The sequence below is a fragment of the Drosophila subpulchrella genome, unplaced genomic scaffold (assembly GCF_014743375.2).
Source record: "Drosophila subpulchrella strain 33 F10 #4 breed RU33 unplaced genomic scaffold, RU_Dsub_v1.1 Primary Assembly Seq40, whole genome shotgun sequence".
NCBI classification, from domain to species: domain Eukaryota; kingdom Metazoa; phylum Arthropoda; class Insecta; order Diptera; family Drosophilidae; genus Drosophila; species Drosophila subpulchrella.
The window spans coordinates 876,917-903,219 of NW_023665622.1; the positions used below are offsets into that span (position 1 = coordinate 876,917).

General features: G+C 39.1%; 1 protein-coding gene across 6 annotated transcripts in view; it reads right to left on the reverse strand.

Annotated features, from left to right (window-relative positions):
- Positions 1 to 26,303, reverse strand: part of LOC119562213 (uncharacterized protein YJR142W) — a 116,204-nt gene that overhangs the window by 41,908 nt on the left and 47,993 nt on the right. For 2 of the 6 annotated variants that reach the window (XM_037875412.1, XM_037875411.1), the window contains exons 2-4: positions 19,555 to 19,688; positions 13,581 to 14,241; positions 11,077 to 13,525 (exon numbers count right to left, since the gene is read on the reverse strand). The exons of 1 other annotated variant lie outside the window; for it this stretch is intronic. In XM_037875412.1, the coding sequence (XP_037731340.1) occupies positions 13,347 to 13,525; positions 13,581 to 14,241; positions 19,555 to 19,688 (974 nt within the window). In that variant the 3' untranslated portion in view covers positions 11,077 to 13,346. Of the gene's footprint in view, positions 1 to 11,076; positions 13,526 to 13,580; positions 14,242 to 19,554; positions 19,689 to 26,303 lie in introns of those variants that run through there. 3 more of the 6 variants (XR_005221764.1, XR_005221765.1, XM_037875416.1) reach the window with 2 other exon arrangements.

The following is a 26,303-nucleotide window of genomic DNA, read 5'->3' on the forward strand; positions in this document are numbered from 1 at the left end:
TCAAACCATCAAGATCAGTCAAAATACCAAAGTGAACAGTCAGTCTACGAGGGAGACACAACAAGGCGAGTCGTCGTAAGCAGCGCCGGGGGAAGCATACAAGGAGCAAGATCGCCGCGTCGAGACGTTCGGAATTGGGACATCAGAAATCTCCGAATTGAGACACAAGTGGCTGAAGTCCGGAAGGCATCACACGGCTAAGTCAAGGCGTTTGGTTTCCAACTTTGTCACGACCACACTCTGGCGAATCGACCACGTTACCATCGCCGCGCGGAGCTCATTGGGGAGGACAGGAGTGTCGCGGACGTCAAGCATTAGGGTGAAGCCGGGTGGAACGTTCGTCTGCGTAAACCAAAGTGAACTGCTAGGCAGCTTTCTGGTGTTAGCCTTGACTGTCAGCGCGATCTGAGCAAGAACCTAGCGAGACCGTCCGGGACAGAGTAAAGGATAGGTATTGCCTCGAAAGGCGTTGGCCTGGAGAGCAAGGCTTGTTCACCCTAGTCTGAGAACGGTGACGCTTCCCTAAGCCCACAAGGCCGAACTCTCTGCGAGTCCAAGGTGCGACAAGCGACCCCGAGGCAGCGCGTCGGCAAGCGTGCAGAAGCGGCCGCTACGAGCATCCCGAAACACAGGAGCCAGCGGTCGCCAAGTCAACGCGTCGACAGGCCAGGACGAGGAACATCAGCAGCCTGTGGAACTAGAGCGAGGAGACATCGGGGCCAGCCCAGCCACACACCCGCTGTATTACACACGAGAACAAAACCCACTGTCATTACTCAATGAGACGTAGCGACAGCTGAAGAGAGCGGACGTGTCTTGTGCGAGCTCCGCGAAACAAAAACTAAACTGGTAAATTTCAAATAAACGAAAAGACGCTAAAACCCAAATAAATTTAGGTTTTAACTCACAAAATCGGTGTAATGACTTTAACTAGCACCTAAATTTGTTCATCTCATAATAATAAATAAGTGACACGCTAATAAAAGCTCAATGAGCTACGAACAAAATAAAGAGCGACTCAGCTCCGCGAGCCGAAGAGAGGGTTACTTTTCGTATGTCTCAACGCGTGATAGCGAAGTGCAAAAAACGACCCTACTGTCGGTCGATAGCCAAAGAGCACGATATTGCTCACCATGTTTATTTACGGCTACCCCTACTCCGACAGCGTGGAGTCAACAATGCAAAACCCCCCACCATCAGGTTCGGCCCCTGGCGCATCAACAACATGCAACGGTAAAACTTCTGCATCCGCACTAAATTTGTCAGCCACAACTACAGCTACGGCAAAAAAAACCAACAAAAACTACAGCGGAATCGACTGCAACCGCAGCTCTAAATACAACGGCAACAAAAACCACGACATCAAGTCAAAACCAAAACAAAGTTCAGCAAGCGGGACATACAGACCGGACTAGATCGGTATATCCATATCATTCCGCGGTAGGTAACAAGTCAAAAATAAACCGTGTCCAGTTAGAAAATGTATTACCCGGGAGATCCAACAGCAATAGATTTGCGCTTCTAGCAGAAAATTAACCAGAACGGGCTCAGGAGACCCAACCGAAACCTAAGCCCCCACCAATTTACACGCCCTGGTTAACAAAATTGTTGCGCTGACCGGGGACGGAAACTTTCATGTTGTTCCGGTCACAAAGGGGTATATCCATGAAACCAAGCTTCAGACCAAATCTGAAGAACATTTCCGAGCAGTATCCAAATACCTGGAGGAAGCTAGGAAAATCTACTAAAAAGCAGCAAGAGCTTGCAAGTGGTACTAAAAGGAATCGAGCCCGACGTAACCGCCAAGGAAGTAATCGATGCTCTCAAGGAAAAAGGGTTTTCTGGAAAGAACGTCAGTAACATTATAAACAGGAAAAAAGAGCAGCAACAACTCTTCAGGGTCGAGCTGGAGCCAGACAGCAGAGTCTTGAAGAAAAATGAAGTGCACCCCATTTATAACCTGCAATACTTATTGCACAGAAGAATTAACGTGGAAGAGCCACATAAAAGGAACGGCTCAGTGCAATGCACAAATTGTCAGGAGTATGGACACACCAGGGCATACTGTTCACTTCGAACAGTCTGTGTAGCTTGTGGAGACTTCCACAATTCGGCTAACTGCCCTGCCAACAAAGAAGACCCCAAAAAGAAAAAATGCGTAAATTGCCAAGGTAACCACACGGCAAACTACAGGGGCTGTCCGATCTACAAGGAGATGAAGGACCGCATGCGAAAAGTGATAGCAACGCGCCATCAGAATACCCAAAATGCGTACACTTACTCGCGTACGACGCCGGAAGTATTTTTCGACACGGCTGCAAGATCATCATTTGGTCAACTAAATACCCAGAAGGGATTCTCATATGCCGATGCCCTTCGATCGGGGACGGAAAACCCACTCCAGTCTAATCTAGGAAACGCTCAGCAGATCCAAGTACAGTCGCAAAGCACTCTGGAAACTATGATGGTCACCATGCAACAAAGTATGTTGGAACTCATGTCATTCATGAAAACGACCATGCAAACACTGGTTCAAAACCAGAACATGGTGATACAGCTACTTGTAGCTAAGCAGTCCAAATAACCAGATGGCAAATCTACGAATAACAATGTGGAAGGCCAATGACGTTTCACGGCACAACCTTGAAGTAACACAGTTCCTGAATGAAAATAATATCGACATTATGCTACTGGTAGAGTCGCACCTCACAAACAAATACAACTTCCAAATAAGGGGCTACACTTTCTACCGCACAGACCATCCAGATGGTAAAGCCCACGGCGTAACCGGCATCCTAATCAGGGAACGCATCAAGCACCACTTTCACCAAAGGTTTTCAACTAATTACTTTCAAGCCACGTCTATCAAAGTGCAGTCAGACATGGGAAACCTCACCATAGCAGCTGTTTACTGCCCGCCTCGCTTTACAATTTCTGAAGGACAATTCATGGACTTCTACAACTTGCTTGGAGATCGCTTTATAGCTGCAGGGGACTATAATGCCAAACACACGCACTGGAATCACGCCTTGTGACTCCCAAAGGAAGGCAATTATACAAAGCAATCATAAAACCGAACAACAAATTAGACTATGTTTCCCCTGGCAGCCCCACATACTGGCCAACAGACCCCAGGAAAGTTCCAGACCTAATAGACTTAGCGGTGACAATATACATTCCCTGCAATATAATAAGCGCCAAAGCGCTTTCAGACCTGTCGTCAGACCATTCGCCAGTGCTAATAACTCTTCTTCAAAGCACAAAAACCACAGATCACCCCCTCAGGCTGACGTCGCACAGAGCCAACTGGTTAAAATATAAAAAGTATGTAAGCTCACACATTAAATTAACCCCTCACTTCAACATCGAAGCGGACATCGACTGCTCTACCGATGCTTTTGAAGAAGTATTCGTGGAGGCAGTCACTATCTCAACACCACAAGGCAGGCCGTGCAAACCAACCACTTCAAAACTAATCTGCAAATTGAACGGCTAGTCCTAGAAAAGAGGCGCCTGCGACGTGCCTGGCAAACCAAAAGATCGCCGTCATCAAAACAACGTCTTAACACTAACTCACACACTAAATCGAGCTCTAAAGCAAGAAACAGAAAATGCACAGCTGCGGTACATTAAAAAACTTTCGCCAACCAGTACAAAACATCCTCTGTGGAGGGCTCACCCAAATCTGAGCTCTCCAATCGAAACAGTCACTCCGATAAGAAATTCATCTGGCATCTGGGTCCGCAGCGACGAAGATAGAGCCGAAACTTTTGCTTTACATCTCAGAAACGTCTTCCAGCCGAACCCTGCCACTGGTTCATTTTTCCTACCACAAATCGAATCTGAATCTATTTCCCTACCACCATTGTTTCAGCCAAATCAGATCGCGAAAAAGGCCCCTGGCGGTGACAAAATAACCCCAAAAATGTTAATTGAACTTCTAAACTCTGCCATTGAGGTTATTTGTAAGCTCTTCAATGGGATCATAACTCTCGGCTACTATTCGAATAAATGGAAAAAATCTATTATCATTATGATACCGAAGCCCGGAAAAGACCACACAATGCTTCTTGAGTCGTATCTATACAACAGAACCTTCTTAGTAAGGTGCAACACAACGAAATCCGACAACTACATTATCAAAGCTGGAGTCCCGCAAGGAAGCGCGCTAGGGCCTACTCTGTTCCTCCTATACACAGCGAATATTCCTACGAACGAGCAGCTAACAAAATCTACGTTCGCTGACTACACCGCAATTTTAAGTCGCTCGAGGTGCCCAGGCCGAGCCACAACACAGCTAGCAAACCACCTTCCCGTAATAGAGAGGTGGCTATCTGATTGGCGGATTAAAATAAATGAACAAAAATGTAAACACATACTGTTTACTCTCAACAGGCAAACATGCCCTCCACTATCATTGAATAATACTCAGATTCCCCAAGTCAACGATGTAACGTATCTCGGCGTCCACCTTGACAGACGACTAACCTGGAGAAGACACATCGAACGCAAGAAAGTACATCTAAAACTAAAAGCCAGTAGCTTCCACTGGATTCTTAACGCTGGTTCGCCCCTGCGTCTGGACTACAAGGTTTTGCTCTACAACTCCACTCTCAAGCCCATCTGGACATATGGCTCCCAGCTATGGGGGAACGCCAGCAGAAGCAACATAGACATTATACAGCGCGTTCAATCGAAAATCCTGCGAACTATCACTGGGGCACCATGGTATATTCGCAACCAAAATATCCACAGGGACCTAGGCATTCTTGCCGTAAAAGATTAAATAGACAAACAAAAAGCGTCCTACAACGAAAAACTCTCTGTGCACCCCAATCGCCTTGCAAGAGGCTTGACTTGGGTTTCCAGCCGATCCCGTCTACAACGCAACGACCTGCCAAGCCAGCAATAACTTTCGGGCCCCTTTAGCACATCATCAGTCATATGACTGTGAGTTAGATTAATTAGTCTAAAATTTGATACACTTATTGTTAGTATCCAAAGGGAGAAGATTCAATAAATAAATAGCAAAGCAAAAAAAAAAAAAAATTACTCAAGCCCTGTGTATTCTCACTGATCTACAGGGCAATCACGTCATATAAATCCAATTCGATCGGAAGCTCAAGGTTGAATATGGTCAGCACCGGGTCACTTGTCAACATATCAATAATCTTTTTACGTATTTCTTCATGATTCTGCTTCCAAACAAATCCATGTACCTTACCAGTTAGCTGATACAATGGTTTCATCTGTTCAGAGAATCGTGGAACAAACTGTCTAAAATATGAAGCCAAACCTATAAATTGTCTTAACTGCGTAAGAGTAGTAGGTTGACTTAATGCCGATAAAGCTTCTATTTTTCTAGGATTGGGTTTAATTTCGCCATCTTTAATATAAAACCCGAGATACTCTATTCCTGTCTTGAAGAATGTGCACTTCTTTATGTTGAACGAAAATCGGGCATCTGACAAGACTTTAAGCACAACTTTCAATCTAGTAAAAGCATCTTCTTTGGAGTTTGCGACTATCAACACATCATCAATATAAACAATTGCATACGAGTATGCCAAATCACCTAAGGCTCGTACTATCGCTCTTTGAAATACTGACGAAGCATTCAAGCAAGAAACTCGTATTGGCCTTCTGGAGTCAAGAAAGCTGTTTTCTCGATGGAATCAGTGAGAATCGATATCTGATAAAAATCCGCTGGCCATGTCCAAACTGCTAAAGTATTTACTACCACGTAGTCTATCTATCTGATCTGATATTAATGGCAATGGATACTTATCAGACCCCATATTCGCATTCAATTCGCGAAAATCAATGCACAGCATAGGACTAGCGAATGGAGATCTACTTGGGCGGATGACATTGCTTTCAATCATTTGTTGAATATTGTCCCAAACTATTAGTTTTTCTTCTGCACTTAATCTATACGGACGTCTTTGTACAGTCTTATGTTCATCAATTGGACGAATTTCTAATTCCTGTAGTTATGAATCTATCTGAGAATTCATTTAAAATATTTCTTAGTATTAACTTATAATTATCAGCTAGTTCCACATTTTCGTTAACCAGATTTTCTAAGATGCTTATCGAAAGTTTCATTACTCACTACATTGACAATTTGATTCATATACATTGTGAATTTGTTTGCATCTATCATGACACCAAAACCTAGCTGCATTATTTATCGACCAATTATAATATCGTACCAAAGAGCATTCGGCACCCGAATCGAAGAAGAAGATAAAACCCATTTGCTTCATAATGCCAGTTGGCTCCAACACTGCACACATGTCGACTCGCTTCTCGTTTTTGTAGTTGTGCGTCAAAGTCGTTCTCTTCGTACATGCAGATGCATTGTGACTTGGGTTTCCACACTTCAAGCAAGTAACTCCTGACCTCTCTCGTCCAGTCAAAGGTTTGCCAGTATGATGAATTGGTTTTGCGTCGTTTCTCTCTTCTCCCTTCTTTTTGCGACATTCAAACGCTTTATGTCCCATCTTGCCGCAATAATGACATTTGATTTGCGTCTTCGCCTTAAACCTCTTCCTGTCCGGTCCTTGACCCAATTCAGAGTTTTCACTGACTTTGCTGAACGCAAACGCCTTTAATAGTTCCTGCAGTTCATTCCTAATTTTTATGTTTGTAATGAAAACGGAACTTTGCAGCCTGGGATCGATTTGGGACGTGTGGGCCAACACTAAAGAAACAGCTATCTCCTCTAGGCTCATTCCTTTCCACTTCGTCAGCAGTGACGTCACCAGCCTGCTGCCATATACTGACAAGGACTCGTTTGCATTCGGCCGTCCGTTGAGAATGTTGAGCAATACGGCAGACGGTGGCTCGACGCCTTCATAGCGGTGTAAAAATAAATCGTTGAATTCCAGCCATGACATTCCAGCGAAGCAAATTTGGGATAGCCATTGCGAAGAGTTTTCAAGCAGCGATTTGCTAAGCGCAATTACTAGTGCTCCGCCCTTCAGTGGACGCTCGGCTATGATCATATCCACGGTTTTACACCACGCTGCGGCATCGGCCCCAGGCACATCAGGATTAAGCATAGGCAATGTCACCGAAATATTTTGCGAGGCTGCAGCCAATGTTGTTTGCACAGTATTCAGCAACTTTAGGAAGTTTTGGTTTTGTGTCTCTAAAATCGCCTGCAACACACCGTCGGAATGTTCTTGTGGCGATGGGAATCCCACTTCTGATGTCGCAGATAGGAGTCTCTTCGCCGCTTAGCGAGTTGCTTTATCCGTCATGATTTTGCTTTCACATGGGTTTTCTTACTCAGATGCGCAGCGAGTCGAAATTGTTTGTGTTGCCTGCTCGAAGGTTCTCGAAAGAATGATTCCTGAACACTTTTCTACTCTGGACAACTCTATCGTGTCCTTGTCATTCTGTAGTCACTTATCATTTTTTTTTAATTTATTTTCTACTCCCTTTAATTTCACTCTCCTTGTTGCAACAACAGTTGCGCCACACTCGGCTAAGGTGAGTTCCCACCTAGCCACGCTCTTGAATCTCTTAACGGTCTTAGAAGGTCACACTTCTTTCTCTAAACTCTTTATTTCTATTGACAGGTTTCTCTCCGTTACATTGACTTTGTTTTACATTAAATATTAATATTATTAATCCTCTCAACATATTCTTAATCAGCATCACTAGACGAGTCGATCTAGCCATGTCCGTCCGTCCGTTTCTACGCAAACTAGTCTCTCAGTTTAAAAGCTATCGGGCTGAAACTTTCCCAAAAGTCTTTTTTCTTTTGCAGGTAGTATATAAGTCGGAACCAGCAGGATCGGACTTTTATATAATATAGCACCCATATGAACTATCAGAAATTTTTTTTTTAATTTTATCTTTTTCTTAGCATATAACCTCCACGCTTGGAAATAACATTTTTTAATTAGTACTGAATTTTGAATTTAATTTTATCAAAATAGGACGACTATATCATATAGCTGCCATAGGAACGATCGGAAAATTGGTTTGAAAATAATATGAAACAAATTATAGCTTCGGTGTTTTTTAACATATAACCTCCTACGCTTGGAGATAACATTTTATAATTAGTTCTGAATTTCAAATTTAATTTTATCAAAATCGGACGACTATATTATATAGCTGTCATAGGAAGGATCGGAAAATTGGTGGGAAAATAATATGAAACAAATTATAGCTACGGTGTTTTTTTACATATTATCTTATACTATTGAGAATATCATTTTTTTTATTTTTAAATTTAATAATTATTGCTGTAAGGGTATACAAACTTCGGCTTGCCAAAATTAACTTCCCTTCTTGTTCATCTTGCATCTGTAATCTGGTATGTTTATAGCGGGTGTTTCGTGCAAACTCGTTTTCGAAGGCTTATCCTCAGATGGTTTTATTGGCTGCCCTTTTCCTCCTTATCAAGAGGTAATGGCTGTTCCTGCAATTCTGCGCCGCGGAGACTTGCTGTGCGGGTTTGGTTGTCTCTACGATCTCGATATCACCTTTCTCGCCAAGCCTTTAATGCTATGTCCACTATCCTCGCACACGAAAGAAAGAAAAATGGTACCATATTATATATTTTCGGGTTCGATCCTTTTTGAAAGCACCGCCTATCGAATTATCATTTTCACGTGGAATTAATTTTGTGTTAGCGTAATTAAATTGGTTTTTAAGCTGCTCTGACCTGTTGGGGAACTTACGCACAACGTTAGCGCAAGCCGTGCAAATCAGAATATATTGTCCAACAATGCTCTTAGCGTATTTACAAGAATGTATTTGATAGGTCTCTGTCTGAATGTTTTTTTGCACACGCGGAGCTTAGTCGTTAACTGACGCATATTTTAAGATTTTTAAAATACTGTTACAGCCGACCCTTAAATCCAAAAGAACTGCTTTATTTATTTAAAGTTCTATTTTATTCAAGTAACAAAATCAAGAGCTTTAAAAAATGTACATCTTCTCTTGGGGATCGCACTGAAATTGTCGCTCGATTGTCGACGAGGCAGCAAGGCAGCAGGCTGCTGGCGCACGCCAAGGCAAGGCATAGCTACAACAGCTGCCTGAACTCGGCGCGTCGCCTTTCTGCTCTTTGAATCTTCTGTGCATTCAGGACGAAATAGACGATACAGCACGGTACACCCCCGATGAATCTGCTGGCCGCTGAACAGGCCAGGACCTACAACTTCTTCATGAAAGAAACTTGTCGCCCAGCGAAAAGAGGTCGCTGCGCGCATCGAAAAAACTGCGCAGCGCGGATTCGTAGGAAATATGCTGGAAGGAGCCAATAAAGAAATAGGTATGCCGACGTGGTTATACAGGAAACATGGCCAGGTACATTACATTTCTAACTAACCCAAGTTCTGAACATGGCAGAATATGTGGCAAATGTATAGCTGTTAACAAAATTATAGCACCGCTTACTTCAAAATGGTAACATACATTTTACATTTTTATTTAAAACACTTTTTGATCCCGAAATGATTTTTATTGTCTTGAATTTTCGAACTTCACTTAAAAATATGCATCGAGGTTTGAGTGGATTATGATCAAAAGATGCCAAATGTGACTGTAAATACTTATATAACGACTCATTCTAAACGCATTTTATATTCAGCTTGGGGTAGGAATCACTCTATTATTAATATTTACATGTAAGGTTTAATCATGAAAAATGTATACATCATATTGGACTTACGTAAAAAAGATTACCATTTTCCTTAGCTTGGACCCTGCTTAATAAATGGTTGTTGTGGCACCTATACTTACAAAAAGGATCCCTTCTAACCAAGTTTAACTTTGCCATCATTTATTATATTTGTTTTGTTAACGAGCCTCATGCGGTTAACAGATTTAAAGATTTTTTTGTGTGAACGTTTTCAATATAACGTTTAAAAAATTAACCCCAAATCATTATTATTGATAACCAAGTGCCTCGGGCGTAGTGAAGAAATATTTTTTTTTCAAATGTACAACCATATGAATAAATTAAACCAGGGATCGAAAATAATCATTATTTTGAATTTTTTAAAAAAGGTATTCACTTTTAAAATTAGGGAATCCAAATAAAATTTAACATTTTGTTACTAATTAGATAGCCCTTGTAAGTCATCATTATTAATACACATGTGCCCCTGGCGTAGTGGAGCTATTATTTTATCTCAACTGTACTACCATATATCGAATAAAATAAAACAGACTTTTGAATCAAAAAATCATTCACTTATAATATTCGGGTATCCAAATGAACTACACAATTTTGTTACTTATTAGATTCCCTTTTCAGATCCGCAATGATTATTATTATACCCTTGCAGAGGGTATATCGATTTCAGTCAGAAGCTTGCAACGCAGTGAAGGAGACGTTTCCGACCCCATAAAGTATAAATATTCTTGATCAACATGACTAGACGAGTCGATCTAGCCATGTCCGTCTGTCCGTCCGGCCGTCTGTCCATCCGTTTCTACGCAAACTAGTCTCTCCGTTTTTTAGCTTTCGGCCTGAAACTTTCCCAAAAGTCTTATATTTTTGGCAGGTAGTATATAAGTCGGAACCAGCCGGATCGGACAACTATATCTTATAGCTCCCATAGGAATAATTGGAAAAAAAGTTTTAGAAAATTATATCTTTGGTGTTTTTTAGCTTATAACCTCCTAAGCTTGGAAATAACATTTTTTAATTAGTTTTGAATTTTGAATAAAATTTTATCAAAATCAGACGACTATATCATATAGCTGCCATAGGAACGATCGGAAAATTGCTGGGAAAATAATATGAAACAAATTATAGCTTCGGTGTTTTTAACATATAACCTCCTACGCTTGGAAATAACATTTTTTAATTAGTTCTGAATTTCGAATTTAATTTTATCAAAATCGGTCCACTATATCATATAGTTGCCATAAGAACGATCGGAAAATTGGTGGGAAAATAATATGAAACGAATTATAGTTTCGGTGTTTTTTGACATATTATCTTATACTATTGGGAATATCATTTTTTGTATTTTTAAATTTAATAACTATAGCTGCAAGGGTATACAATCTTCGGCTTGCCGAAGTTAACTTCCTTTCTTGTTTTTAATTGATTTTGGTCAGAAATAATAATTATTTCTGAGTTTTATAAGTATTTATCAGAAATAATCATTGCTTGTAAGCGAAAAAGTGTGGCTTACAAATAATCATTACTTACATTTAAATGTGTGCTTGGGTAGAACTATGAAGCCCATTCATAGTTATGAAAAAATAGGTGTTTTCTTTGTATAAACCATTTAAAAAGCGGTTTTAAGTTTACAAAATGTATCAATCATTAAAAAAAGATGATTACATTACGAATTTAATCTTTTGGTTCAAATGTTTGATTACACGATAAATAAGTATAAAACTCTTTCTTCGAAATACTCTCATATGAGTAAACATTTACTCGAACATTTACAATTTTGTTCAATTTTTTTATTATACCCGAAGTTTCAGTGCTAACGACTTTAATAATAGTTTATTTTTCAAATCTTTTTTTACAGTTTCTCCTCTTTCTACAGCTTTACAATTAGTAATGCTTGGCTGAAGGCTTAAGCTAGTTCTTTTATAACTTAATTTATATAAATAATCATTCTATCAACCGAATGTGCATCAGAATCGAAACGTTTTAACTGTTTTGAGCAACTATGCGTATAGATAATGGTGCTTATTTCGTCACGGTTGATTAGAAAATAAATTAGGTTATGTGGTGATGTCCCAGGCGGAACATTAATGCCAAACTCATGTAACATGTGATTCACTGTATTGTCTACATATGAACCGCTGATTATATTACATTCCAAACGTTTTGTATTAAATTTTAATATGTTCACAGTCTGAATATATTACATACATATATCACTTATATATAACATATTTTTATTATTATATAAGATATTATGAACTATTCCGTCAGTATGAACGCTGACATCGCGGAAACCATAAGCTATATAGTTGGGATTAAGCATACAGATTCTAGGGGTTCTAGGGTAGCGGAAGTTTGTTTCAGCGAAGTGCCACGCCCACTTTAACGCAACATCGGAAACAGCCGATTTGCTGCATGCTTATCTCCCTCGCACTTCCCTTAGCTGAGTAACGGGTATCTAAGAGTCGACATGGTCGGATATAGCGTTCCTTGTTGTTTTTAAAATAACTTACTATGATAAAGGTCCCTGAATACTAACATCTTTAGATTTTTTTTCTTTTTGTAAATGCTTTTTTCTTTGTAAAATTAAGCAAGGCACATTTGTCTATGGTTGTAATTTTTTGTATTAAGTAAACGCGTGCAATGGTTGGCCTCTTTACCGGCCACTGACTGGTTCAAGGCTGTTGACGCATGATAAAAACGAATAGAACCCTGATGATAAAATGGTTTATCATTAATGTAATAACCCTCTAGTATTGTCGTGACTAAATTTCAATAAGGTGTAAATCAATAATGAATCCTTTTTTATTAAGAATCAAAATAAATTAAATTTTGAACAGAAAACTATCTAACATAATGTCGATTTCACTTAAATTTGAGCACTGTGGTACACACATAGTAGTGAACGTTATTTTAATATTAAATATTATTGCTATTTAACTATCTCTAATACATTTTTTTAATTTTGTCCGTGTTTTTCATAACATTTTAAAAATTATAGACGTAAAAGTTATTGGAATATTATGGAAAAAATATTTCAAGAATAAATGCTAATTTTCGTCAAATGTATAGAAATACATATTTAACATAAAACGCTGAAATTTTTTCAATAAAACGACATTAAACGATGGACTTACATCAACTTAAGGCTTACGGCAATCACTTCCAACGTAATTATCCCAGAAAATAATTGAAACCTTCAAATTCTACAACAGCGGTCGGCAGCGTCCCATTAAGCGGGCATAGGAAATAGCTTCGCTCAGCCTCTGTCAGCACACGAACACCGTAGAACAGCCGTCGTCACATACACATCGATTAGCTGCCCCGTGCAAATTACTCACATAAATAAAAAACAAAATGTCATAATATTCCGTGCCGACCGCTGATCTACAACATAATCCGGTTTAGTTAGCTTTATTTACTTATCTGCTTAATTTTTAACTTTTGCAGTCCTAGCTTTAAACTTTTAAATTATCGTCATTAAAAATGTCAAATATTAGATTAAGTTTAGTTACACGTTTCTCTCTTGTCTCTTGTCTTTACGTTTGGGTAATAAATATAACACACTTATATATGTTTTATCCGTCATTAGCTGCTGTCTTGGGTTTGGAAATTTCCCATCAATAACAGTCTTTTGATTCTTGTTTGACACAATCCTGATTTCCTGAAAACTATACATTTATGATTAAGTTGCCTTTTTGTGCCCATTCTCCATCGATTTTTGGAAGCTTAAACAACGGTAATTTTTGGTATCGCCCTGCAAATTCTGATGTTGCCTTTGAAACTGTCCCAAATGTGCCTTGTACGTATAAAGGGACTGTAAGGGAACGTGCAAGAGCTCAACGATTTGCGTAAAGTCTACCACTGCAAAAATAAACAATTAATATTTTTTAGACGATATTTATAATTTACTAATTACCATCATCAGCAGTTATATGCCCGTGTCGGATAAGAAAATCAATGACCACAGGCGCTGAAGTTGTTTTGAAATCTGAAGTAAATACTCGCTCCATGCACTCCTTGGCTGGAAGCAGCTCGAAAGCCTGTACCTCTCCGTCAGCATTCTGCGGAACAAAGTCAACCGGTAGCTCTAGGTCGAAAACATATTCGGTATTGGGAAAAAGCCCTTGCCGGCTTTCAAAGTAAAATGAGACACATCCTGCGGACACCAAGTTCATGACAAGATGAAAAGGAATTGATGCCTCCTCAGCTGCTTCCTTAATTGCAGTCTCCTTAATGCCAAGGCCTACAGAAAGTCCACCGCCTACCATATTGTCCCACTTTCCAGGCCATGTCTCTTTTGTATTGGATCGCTGCTGCAGCCAAATACATAATCCAAGCGTCGGATGTCTCACGTAACCGTTGATATCGACGCCATACTTGCGCACTCCAAAAAGCGGTGTTGCTGCTCGTTCCATTTTCAGTAGAGCCCTACGTTCCGACTTTACTTCAAAGTACTCATCCCTCCATCCCTGTAAAGCAGGAAGTAATCCCTCAGAACGTAGGTTACGCAATACCTTTTCGAGTTGCTCAGTGCGCTCATTGTAATCACGGAATGCAGGATTCAGCTCAACAAACCCCTGTTTTAAATAAAATCATTTTCAATTTGAATTATTAGTTTGGATTGGGTGCATGCGAAACTCCCATAGTCATGGTCGTTGATTGACACAAAATATAAATGGAAACTGGGTAAATAACACAAGGTAAATAAAAAAAAGAAAGGAAGTTAGCTTCGGCAAGCCGAAGCTTATATACCCTTGCAGCTTAAATTATTAAATTTAAAAACACAAAAAATTATATTCCCAATAGTATAAGATAATATGTCAAAAAACACCGAAGCTATAATTTGTTTCATATTATTTTCCCACCAATTTTCCGATCGTTCCTGAGGCAGCTATATGATATAGTCGTCCGATTTTGATAAAATTAAATTCGAAACTCAGAACTAATTAAAAAATGTTATTTCCAAGCGTAGGAGGTTATATGCTAAAAAACACCGAAGCTATAATTTGTTTCATATTATTTTCCTACCAATTTTCCGATCGTTCCTATGGCAGCTATATGATACAGTCGTCCGATTTTGATAAAATTAATTTCGAAATTCAGAACTAACTAAACTTATTTCCAAGCGTAGGAGGTTATATGTTGAAAAACACCGAAGCTATAATTTGTTTCATATTATTTTTCCACAAATTTTCCGATCGTTCCTATGGCAGCTATATGATATAGTCGTCCGATTTCGATTAAATTTAATTCAAAATTCAAAGCTAATTAAAAAATGTTATTTCCAAGCTTAGGAGGTTATAGGCTAAAAAACACCAAAGATATAATTTTTTTGTCCGATTATTCCTATGGGAGCTATAAGATATAGTTATCCGATCCGGCTGGTTCCGACTTATATACTACCTGCAAAAGATATAAGACTTTTGGGAAAGTTTCAGCCCGATAGCTTTAAAACTGAGAGACTAGTTTGCGTAGAAACGGACGGACAGACGGACATGGCTAGATCGACTCGTCTAGTCATGCTGATCAAGAATATATATACTTTATGGGGTCGGAAACGTCTCCTTCACTGCGTTGCAAACTTCTGACTGAAATCAATATACCCTCTGCAAGGGTATAAAAATGTATGATATTATTTATTTTAAACAAAAAAAAATACAATTCCGAAATAATGGTTCGACAGTGTTTTGGTACAGGCTTATGAGCATTAAATGTTTCATCATATCTTTAGTCAATACAAAGTTATAGATATGCATTGTATGGATGGTATCAAGTAATCTTTTCACCTCTTAAACCGCACACTCCCACACAAGAGAGTTCTGTAAAAAGAGAGAGCGGTCACGTTTTAAAACCGCTCCGGACATACGCCTGGAAATTGGAAATTTTAAGCGGTTCTTTTTAAATTTTTTATAAATGCCCTACAGAGGATCGTGGGCACAGCAGACTACCGTTAGCTTAGGATTGGTGCTAAATGTAGATGAAGACACCCGACAAACAAAGGTCCGTCGGCGCGGGCAACTCCCGATGGCCTCCATACGCCGCTGGCGAGCCTCCCGGATTGGGCCCTTTTAGAAAGATCAGCATTCTAGCGAGATCAGCAGATAATATCGAAAATATATCAAACAAGAAAGGAAGTTAGCTTTGGCAAGCCGTAGTTTGTATACCCTTGCAGCTATAATTATTAAATTTAAAAATACAAAAAATGGTATTCCCAATAGTATAAGATAATATGTCAAAAAACACCGAAGCTATAATTTGTTTCATATTATTTTCCCACCAATTTTCCGATCGTTCCTATATAGTCGTCCGATTTTGATAAAATTAAATTCAAAATTTAGAACTAATTAAAAAATGCTATTTACAAGCGTAGGAGGTTATATGTTAAAAAACACCGAAGCTATAATTTGTTTCATATTATTTTCCCACCAATTTTCCGATCGTTCCTATGGCAGCTATATGATATAGTCGTCTGATTTTGATTAAATTAAATTCGAAATTCAGAACTAATTAAAAAATGTTATTTCCAAGCGTAGGAGGTCATATGATGAAAAACACCGAAGCTATAATTTGTTTCATATTATTTTCCCACAAATTTTCCGATCGTTCCTGAGGCAGCTATATGATATCGTCGCCCGATTTCGATAATATTAACATCGAAACTCAAAACTAATTAAAAAATGTTATTTCCAAGCTTAGGAGTTTATAAGCTAAAAAACACCAAAGATATACTTTTTTAAAATTTTTTTTCCGATTTTTCCTATGGGAGCTATAAGATATAGTTGTCCGATCCGGCTGGTTCCGACTTATATACTACCTGCAAAAGATATAAGACTTTTGGGAAAGTTTCAGCCCGATAGCTTTAAAACTGAGAGACTAGTTTGCGTAGAAACGGACGGACAGACGGACATGGCTAGATCAACTCGTCTAGTCATGCTGATCAAGAATATATATACTTTAAGGGGTCGGAAACGTCTCCTTCACTGCGCTGCAAACTTCTGACTGAAATCAATATACCCTCTGCAAGGGTATAAATATCTATATTTTTCACAAATAAAAACAATGGCAGCGTTCAGCAGGACAACACGATACCACTAATGGAATTCATACGATAGTTCTGCAGAGCCCACATGATTACTAATCATGGCGCAACAATTTTTGCAGTCCATAAAAATAGTACAAAATCTACATTTTCATGTTACATTGCTGAACTAACAAAACGATTATTAAACAAGAAAAGAAGTTAGCTTCGGCAAGCCGAAGTTTGTATACCATTGCAGTTATATTTATTAAATTTAATTCGAAGTTCTTAAAAATACAAAGAAAGATATTCCCAATAGTATAAGATAATATGTCAAGAAACACAAAATTTTACCACCAATTTTCCGAACGTTCCTATAGCAGCTTTATAATAGAGTCGTCCGATTTTGATAAAATTAAATTAGAAATTCGGAACTAAATCAAAAATGCTATTTCCAAGAGTAGAGGGTTATATGTTTAAAAAAAACTAAAGATATAATTTGTTTAAACTTTTTTTTCTGAAAATTCCTATGGGAGCTATAAGATACAGTGGTCCGATCCGGCTTATATACTACCTGCAAAAGAAAGAAGACTTTTGGGAAAGTTTCAGCCCGATAGCTTTAAAACTGAGAGACTAGTTTGCGTAGAAACGGACGGACAAACGGACAGACTGACAGACGGACATGGCTAGATCGACTCGTCTAGTCATGCTGATCAAGAATATATATACTTTATGGGGTCGGAAACGTCTCCTTCATTGCGTTGCAAACTTCTGACTGACTAAAAACCATGAAAATAGTTAAATTCTTTACAGCTGTTCTGTTTCTTTTGATTTTTACATATAGTAGTTGCGATGGTAGCCGATATTATATTTACAAACGTAATTTTAACAAAAAATATTTTTTTTATAAAGTAATTGTAAAACACTTACGCTATTAGCAACATATAAAACATTTGAATTTCATAGTGGAGATTTTTTTAAAAATATTTTACATTTTTGTCGTCATTAAGTACGTATTATGAGCGTTTAGCAGAACAAACTTGATCACTGATTACAGATTCATCAGTAATAAGTTATCATGTTGTTCTGCTCGACTCGGCCATGGCCTTCTGTCCGTATGAATGCTGAGATCTCGGAAACTATAAGAGCTAGAATGTTGCGATTGGGCATGCAGATTCTGCATGCCGATTTGCTGCATGTGGTGTGTAATCTCGATAGAATTTTCTAATTATTTAGTATTTGGTTATATATTTTTAATGAATGGTTCGCTTTCAGTAATTTCTAGCACGTAGATGGGTATTTAATTTAAATTTAAGTGGGTATTAATATGGCTAGACGAGATTTTGCGTTATGGGCGCTTGTGGGCTTGGCACCCTGCTGAAATAAGCTTACGCTAAGCAAGAAGCTCAAGAATCTACATGCCAAGTCCCAACTTTCTAGCTTTCGTAGTTTCCGAGATCATTCATACGGACAGACAGACGGACGTCGCTGGGTCGATAGATAGGCTAGTGATCCTAATCAAGAATATATGTACCTTATAGGTTCGGAAACGCTTCCGTCTACCTGTTACATATTTTCCGACGAATCTAATATACCCTTTTACTCTACAAGTAACAGGTATAATTAGTCTTTCATGTCTCAAATAACTCTTTTTTGCAGTTAATGGTTAAAATGAAATTGTGTGTTCTTAGGCTTATGAAGGACACAACTCTACAGCAAATAGTTACTATTTTTATTTTTGTATCGATAGTTTTGGCGGTATTTTCAAATATTAAAATTATATATTTTTTAAACAGTAATCGATACGATAGTTTTAAAATTTCCGACAACCAAAGCTGCAGAAAATGAGCAGGCGCATGGGCTAAGACATGTGATCGACCAAAGCCTGTTGGCCAGGGAGCTGAGGAATCTAATGAAAGGTAATCGTTCTATTACCAACCCAGTAAGGAAGCTAGGGTAGATGATGGAGCTAGGGCAGGCTGTAAGACGCACGGCTAAGGGGTAGCTTCTTATCCTCGTGAACAAGGTCTCCGAAAGCTAAAAACCGACTTGAAAGCGATGAAAGACCGCGTGGGACATAACCTGCATGAAATTTTGGGCATGAGAAAGCTGTCGGCGCGATGGGTGCCGCGTTTGCTCACTCCGGACAACAAACGCAACCGTGTAACCACTTCAGAGCAGTGTTTGACGCTGTTTAAGCGCAATCCGAAGGAGTTTCTGCGTCGTTTCGTGACCGTCGACGAAACATGGATCCACTGGTACACACCAGAAGGCTGTCCCATCGGCCGGTAAGGTGATGGCCACCGTTTTTTGGGATTCACAAGGTGTGATCTACATCGACTACCTGGAGAAGGGCAAAACGGTCACAGGGCTTTACTATGCCGAATTATTGGACCTCGCCAAGGCCAAATTGGTCAATTTGGCCTACGAACTGCTACTCCATCCAACATATTCTCTAGATTTGGTCCCGTGTGACTTCTTTTGTTTCCAAACTTGAAAAAGTCACTCGCTGGACAGAAATTTGCGTCGAATGAGGAGGTCGTCGCCGCCACAGAGGCCTATTTTGCAGACCTCGAGAAAACGTATTTTTCAGACGTGTTAAAGAAGTTGGAGCATCGCTGGGTCAAGTGTATCGAGCTAAAAGAAGATTATGTTGAGAAATAAATCACCACTTTTCCAAAATTTTCGTTTTTCTTTAGGAGGCTAAGTACTTATCGGACCACCCTCGTATAAGGAATATTTTTGGTTCTTGATTAGGAGTCGTTATAAAGTATATTTTATAATAAAAAAACGCCAACCGTAATGACCTATACAAAAGTAAAAAAAAATGACCGTGGAAGTTATCGCATACCCCCTTTTGGATTACACTCACCTGTTTGGTTTGCTCGCAGTCCCGGATGCAAAATACTTCAGGATACTTTATGAGATGCTTTAGAACATCTGACTTGATGAGACCAACTTGTTGACCCTCAACTACAAATGGCCGAGTGTCACATTTATGAAAACCTATGTTTAAATGGGCAATTATTAATTAGATTATAATTTTAATCGGTAGCTTGTTTAATGTTTAATCCCAGCGTTCATACGGATAGACGCACTGACAGGAAGACCGAGGATAGTTTTTTCGACATTTATCCCTAAAACCAAACATAAAATCATTATTTGTTGGATTCTTATTAGCTGTCATGGAAAGTTTCTAAGTTTGAAATCGTAATCTTTAAGTAAAACCTTTTCAGATTTTGTGGCGTTTTGTCTTGAGCTGACTTATTTATTACTCGAATCGCATTACCTGTCTTGACTTTTGGGAATAGCCAGAAGTCGCACGTAGCCAAATCAAGCGAATAAAGTGGTTGCTGAACGATATGCGTCGAATTATCACGAAGAACGAGTGAAATGTGAGCCGGTGCATTATCGTGATGCAAGAACCAAGAGTTGTTGTTGTCTATAATTCTGGTCTTTTCAGACGAATTGCTTCACGCCTAAAAGTTTGGCCGGAAGGAAGGAATTTATAGTGCATTACACCTCGAAAATATAAAAAAACTAATTCACTTTACTTTTTTCCCACAGTAATATAATAAAACAAGAGAAAACGCTGTAGTCGAGTGCCTTGACTAGCAGATACCCGTTTTTCAGCTAAAGGGACCAATTGGAAATGGAGTGTAAGCAGCAAAGCGAGATTGTAATGCGCCAGCTACCTGAAAATTTAGGGCGGCTTGTGAGCGTTAAAGTGGGAGTGGCAAACTTTTTTCGGTCAATCGATAGGTATTGACGAGATCAATACATTTCAGTTAAAATTTTAGTTTAGCAAGAAAATTGTGGGCACCAGAGGTTTTGGCGGTTTGTGGGCGTTATAGTGGGCGTGGCATATTCGCGTAACAAACTTGCGCTGCGTACAAGGCTACGGAATCTCAATTTGAAATCCCAATTCTCTATCTTTGATAGTGTCCGAGATAAACGCGTTCTTATCTACGATTTTTTTAAGTTTGTTGGCGGTTTGTGGGCGTGGCAAACTTTTTTTGGGTCAATTGATAGGAGTTGATGAGAACAATACAGTGCAGTTAAAATTTGTATTCCAGCATTTGGGAAGTTTGAGGGCTTTGGAGTGGGCGTGGCAACTGACGAAACGAAACTTATAGTTTCCGAGATCACAGCGTTCATACGGACAGACGGATAGACGGACATGCCTAGATCGACTCGGCTAGTGATCCTGATCAAGAATATATATGCTTTATGGGGTCGGAAACGCTTCCTTCTACCTGTTACATACTTTCTGACTTTACGAGTAACGGGTATAAATATTTTAATATTACATATTTATATTTCTTGTAAACTACCCATTTTGAGTATTGAAGTAAATTTATACATCCAGTTAAATCATAGAAGTTTTTTTGACAAATACCGTTCACTCACTCTTTTTTACGGCTGTATATAAGTCACTGTGGACGGCAGTACACGTAGTGGCGAAGCGCGCAAGAGAGCGTGCGAAGACAACTACTATATATAGCCGCAGAATTGAAAATCTGCGATTATGGTCCGATCGTAACGAGTGATACACCAATCGAAAAGTATCGCAAAAACTAAGAAGATTACATACCAAGACTTTCGAAATATAGATTTGTTTGGGAGAAAAAGCGGTGAAAAGCGGTAAATTTATGTATTCGACACGCTACAACAGAATATTTACGTGTAGGTAAATAAATATTTACTGTTGCGGGCCGGAATCATAAATTTAATATAGTTTATTTATTTTTTCGAATTTAATATCATTTTTCGTCACAATTGTTGATATCAGAAATTTTTGTTAAAGGCGCGTTTGCCTCTACTTTTTACCTCGTTAAGAGGTGTTTTTGTTTGATATGTTTCTTAGCTCAGAAATGTTTTGGAATCGAAAATCGTCTTCTTGAATCATAACGCACATATACGCACTTGAACGCTCGTTGCGTTTACTCACACAAGAAAGATTGTGGGTACTCACACTAGCAAGAGCAGGTCACTTCTAGCCATATTAAAACCAACCTTTTCTTAAAAAAAAGTTTGAACTTTTATCGACAAAAGCTAGATTCAAATTTTTTTTGTGCGACCACCATTCATATCGATTTTGGTAGAACACGGAATCAACGTGACATTTTCGTCCAATCACTTTTTACAACTTTGTGAATTATCACGATAAGTGTGCATCGATGAACATAAATATTTGTATGGCGATGAAGCGCCATCCTATAGCACTTTGACAAACTGGTTTAATGAATTAAATCGTGGCCGACGCTCGCTAGAAGACGCATGTGGTCTTAAAACAGTCGTTGTGTCAGAGAACATTTATGCCGTGCGTAAACTAATAATGCAAGATCGTCATGTGACATACCGTGAGGTAGCGGCATCCTTTTGCACTTCTTTCACCAGCACACATGTAGAGAAAGGCTTCCATTGGCTTCCGTAAATATATTTATAGATTATTAATAGTTTATTCTTCGATTAATACACTTCATTGATACAGTTTTTATACTTAAGTTGACACATTAATTATTACTGAGACACACGCGACCTTCCTCTGCTGATGCTCAATCTCTACTCCTCTTGCGCATTTTTCACGCTTTTTAACACTACCGAAAAATGTTACGGAACAGAACAACTGGTATGTTATTAATAGGGCTACTAATCCTACATACATTCAAAATGTCACTTGGCCGTAAAAAAAAATTTGTTCTTTTTGGACCCCGCACAATTTGACAATCGCTTAAAAAAGGGTCTTGTGGATTGTTGCAAAGAATTTTTGGAAAAATAAAATCGCGGTGTTTCAAAAGACGTTCAAAGACCGTCAAAGGGCACGAATCACGGATCTTTGCTTATGAGCCTGAAACAAAACAGCAAGTGTCCTCGGATACGAAAGTTGTTTGTGGAATTGTCGCCTGTTTCTTCGGTAAATCTGGTAATGTAGCGACTGTTCCGCTCGACAACGCGAGCTGCTCACTTAAACCTTTACATCTACCAACTCTATTAAATCAGCAAATAAACTCTACGGGGATAAGCAAGAGTTGCTGATGAAGAGCGTTTAACTCGGGTTAGGTACCTAAGACTAAGAAGGAATATTGACCAATCTGACGATAGCACTCGTAAGTCTGAAATGCCTAAGACTGACCAGGAACAAAAATATATGTCTTTAATGTGTGTTACCTTCATGCCCTTTCTACTTAGGGAAAAATAGTTTTGCTATTTTGTCTGATAATAATGATGATGAAACAATGAACTCTACTGGTGATACACTTTTTCCTGAATTTTCTCAAGCTGATCATTGCCGTGTCTTTAACCAGTGCCTCAAACTATGAATAAAGGCTTTTGCCTTATAAGACGACTGGTCGATCCTCCGTTTTAGGGTTGCACGTCCCTAGATTCTATCGCTAGTTTAGTAGATCATTACGGCGAAGACGGGAGCGGTTTCACAGAGGAAAGCCAAGTGAGTCGTCTGTCGAGGTGTACTCCTAAATACGCCACTTCATTCGCTTGCGGGAGTGCGGAATTGTTTAGTCTGAGCGGTGGGCAATTTCGCCTGTTTTGGGTAACTTTTTGTTCAATTACTTTTATACGACATTTTTTTACTTCTACTTTATAAAGTGCCAATCGCTCTGATGCTCGCATAGGACACCTGGAACGGCTGAGGATAGTTGTATCGTCAGCGAAGATGTCACTAGTCGTCTGATTGTCGGGATGTGTGCTGTGTAGAGAACATATAGCGTTGGCCCAAGTTCGCTGCCTTGGGGGACTCCAGCTCATTTCGAGTAATCGGCATTCATAGCAGAATTGCTTCTTACTACAAATTTCCTGTCGTATAGGCAAGATTCTAATAATTTGTATTATTGGGAATCGTTGCTCTGATCTTAGGCATTAGACCTTCTAACCAAACTTTATCGAATTCTTGGGCTTCATCTAAAAATATTGAAGTGCAATATTCTCGATTTTCCAATGCGCTTCGAATTTCAGAAGTTATGCGATTGACCTGCTCGATAGTTCCGTGTTTTTCACGAAACCCAAATTGGTGTGATGCCAGGTTTCGGTATCATTATTATCATTGATTTTTTCCATCTCTCTGGAAGGTGGCCAAGCCTTGTAATGCACTGAAGAGGTGGGTGATAGTGCAAACTACGCAATATGGGAGCTCAATAATCATGTATTTTAATAATAATCATTTATTTGGTCAGAGACTGGATATTTTTTCGCATCCAGATGATTTTTGATGATATGAGCGATATCGTTTTTTCGAAATTCCATTGGCTCGCGTTGAAGGTGAAAATCATTTGTTACAATACATTTTCACGGTGTTGTGCAAGTGTTCTGTCTCTGTCTTCATCAGCGCGGGCCCAGCCGCCTACTGTGTTTCTTATAGACGCCACAGTTTCTGTCGGTAAGCACAGGGTTGGATGATCTCTCCTCCGTTTTTTATGATGTGAGACAGTCTTTTGATAGGTCTTGGCATGAAGGTGTTTTCTACAAACTAATTCCGTTGTTACCTGAGTGACCCTGCTTGTGTCGTTGTGTCAATTCTCGACAATGCCGTTGACATTCGTGGGCATCTATCTGGACTACTTTAAATTCGAGCTGGTATGCCACAGAGAAGCGTCATTGGCCCGGTTGTGTACACAATTTACCTCGGATCATCCAAACCCAGTTACTCGCGATACACTTCTGGCCAACTGCTGCAATTGGCAACCCCAAGCTGCCCCAAAATTCCATTTGTTTTTTTTTTCAATTTTTTATTTTGTCATTTTTTGCTTAAGTGGTTTTAAAACGTCCTGTTTATAATCTTAAGGCATACCCGCAAATAGCTGCATACATTTTTGGAAATTACGCCTCCTTAACCAAGTCCCCCAATATTTCCTATTCCGCTTTGTCCAATGTGACGTCATGGCCTTCGTATCTTGATGTCGCGGTCTGTGGCATATGGAAATAGCCAAGCCTTTAAGTGTGACCGCATACTAACAAAATATCACATGTACGGAAAGATGGACAGACGGACATGGCTAGATCGACTCGTCTAATGATGCTGATAAAGAATAAAGTATACTTTATGGGGTTGGTAACGTCTCCTTCAGTGCGCTGTAAACTTCTGACTGAAATCATTATACCCTCTGAAAGGGTATACAAATGTTATAAATTATTTTAATTAAATTTTTTAAATGTTAAAACCAACTTTGCAAAAATCGGTGGAAAATCAAAATAAAACGGATAGTGCCAAATTAAATTCTAACAAGGAAGAACGCTTAAGTCGAGTACCTCGACTATCAGATACCCGTTACTCAGCTAAAGGGACCAAAGGGAAATTGATGAAATGCGCCATCTACCCGCGATCTCAATATATGGTTATGTGCGCGGTAGAGATTTAGGCGTTATGGGCGTTAGAGTGGGCGTGGCAAACTTTTTTTTCGATCAATCGATAGGTATTGACGAGACTAATACATGTCAGCTACAAATTTTTTCTAGCATGAAAATTGTGGGCGCCAAAGGTTTAGGCGGCTTGTGGGTGTTAGAGTGGGCGTGGCATATTCGCGTAACAATTTTGATATCCCAATTCTCTATCTTTTATAGTTTCCGAGATATCCGCGTTCATACTTACGACTTTTTAAAGTTTTTGGGCGATAAATTGGAAGTGCAAACTTTTTTTGGGTCAATCGATAGGTATTTCAGCTAAAAATTTTATTTTAGGACTAAAACTGTAGGAGCCACAGTATGCTTTTGTGGAAGGAAACAACTTTAAGTCGGAAGACACAAATTAATATTTATTAGCACGTTCGTTTCACTCGACTGTCCACACAAGAATGCATGAAAACTATCAATTCGTCTCTCTTACCAGAGTTATCGGTAATAATGTGACCATCCGGTGAGCCTACTACAATTCGGCCATTCTGCGTATTGGATCTCCTGATCCCGATGTACTTAGGACTAAAGATAAACCTAAATACAATATTCTAATGTTTCTTTACATTTTATATTGAACCTCTGCATTACAATGATTTCTTTTTACCTATCCACTGTCTTATATTTTGAGCACTCCAAACACCCCTGTATAGATTTCGAGAGACTTGGAAGCCCTCCTTCAACAAGAACCTGTCGTTGCGAAGTACCTTTGCTATAATGTATGGGCCTTTGTTCTTGGGTATCAACTTTCCTGCCACTCCCGCTGTACTATCAAAATTTTTCACCATAACGTAATCCCCCTTTGCATAACCCTTCGTCTTTTTCTTCGCTTTGCCAAAATAAGGCTTATTGTATGCCTGCGCTTGATTTTGATTATACATAGGCTTTACTCAAATCTCTTCTAAACTTTCTGTAACAATTGCATCCTGTATATCTTCCAATCCTTCTCTAAGCTCATCTACAATCTCACCCTTCTGTTGTACACCAAAAAGCATTTTGCTGGGGATCTCTTTAATACTTCTGTGTACAGTGTTATTAAGTGTAAACTCTACTTGCTCAATTACTGTGTCCCAATGTGCACCGTTTTCAGGTTCCGTATGTTTTGCAATCATAGAACCAATGCTTCTATTTATTCGATCGACCTGCCCATTTGCTTGTGGGGATCCAGTAGCTATTTTTAAGTGTTTTACGTTTCTTTTCGACAGGAATTGTTCG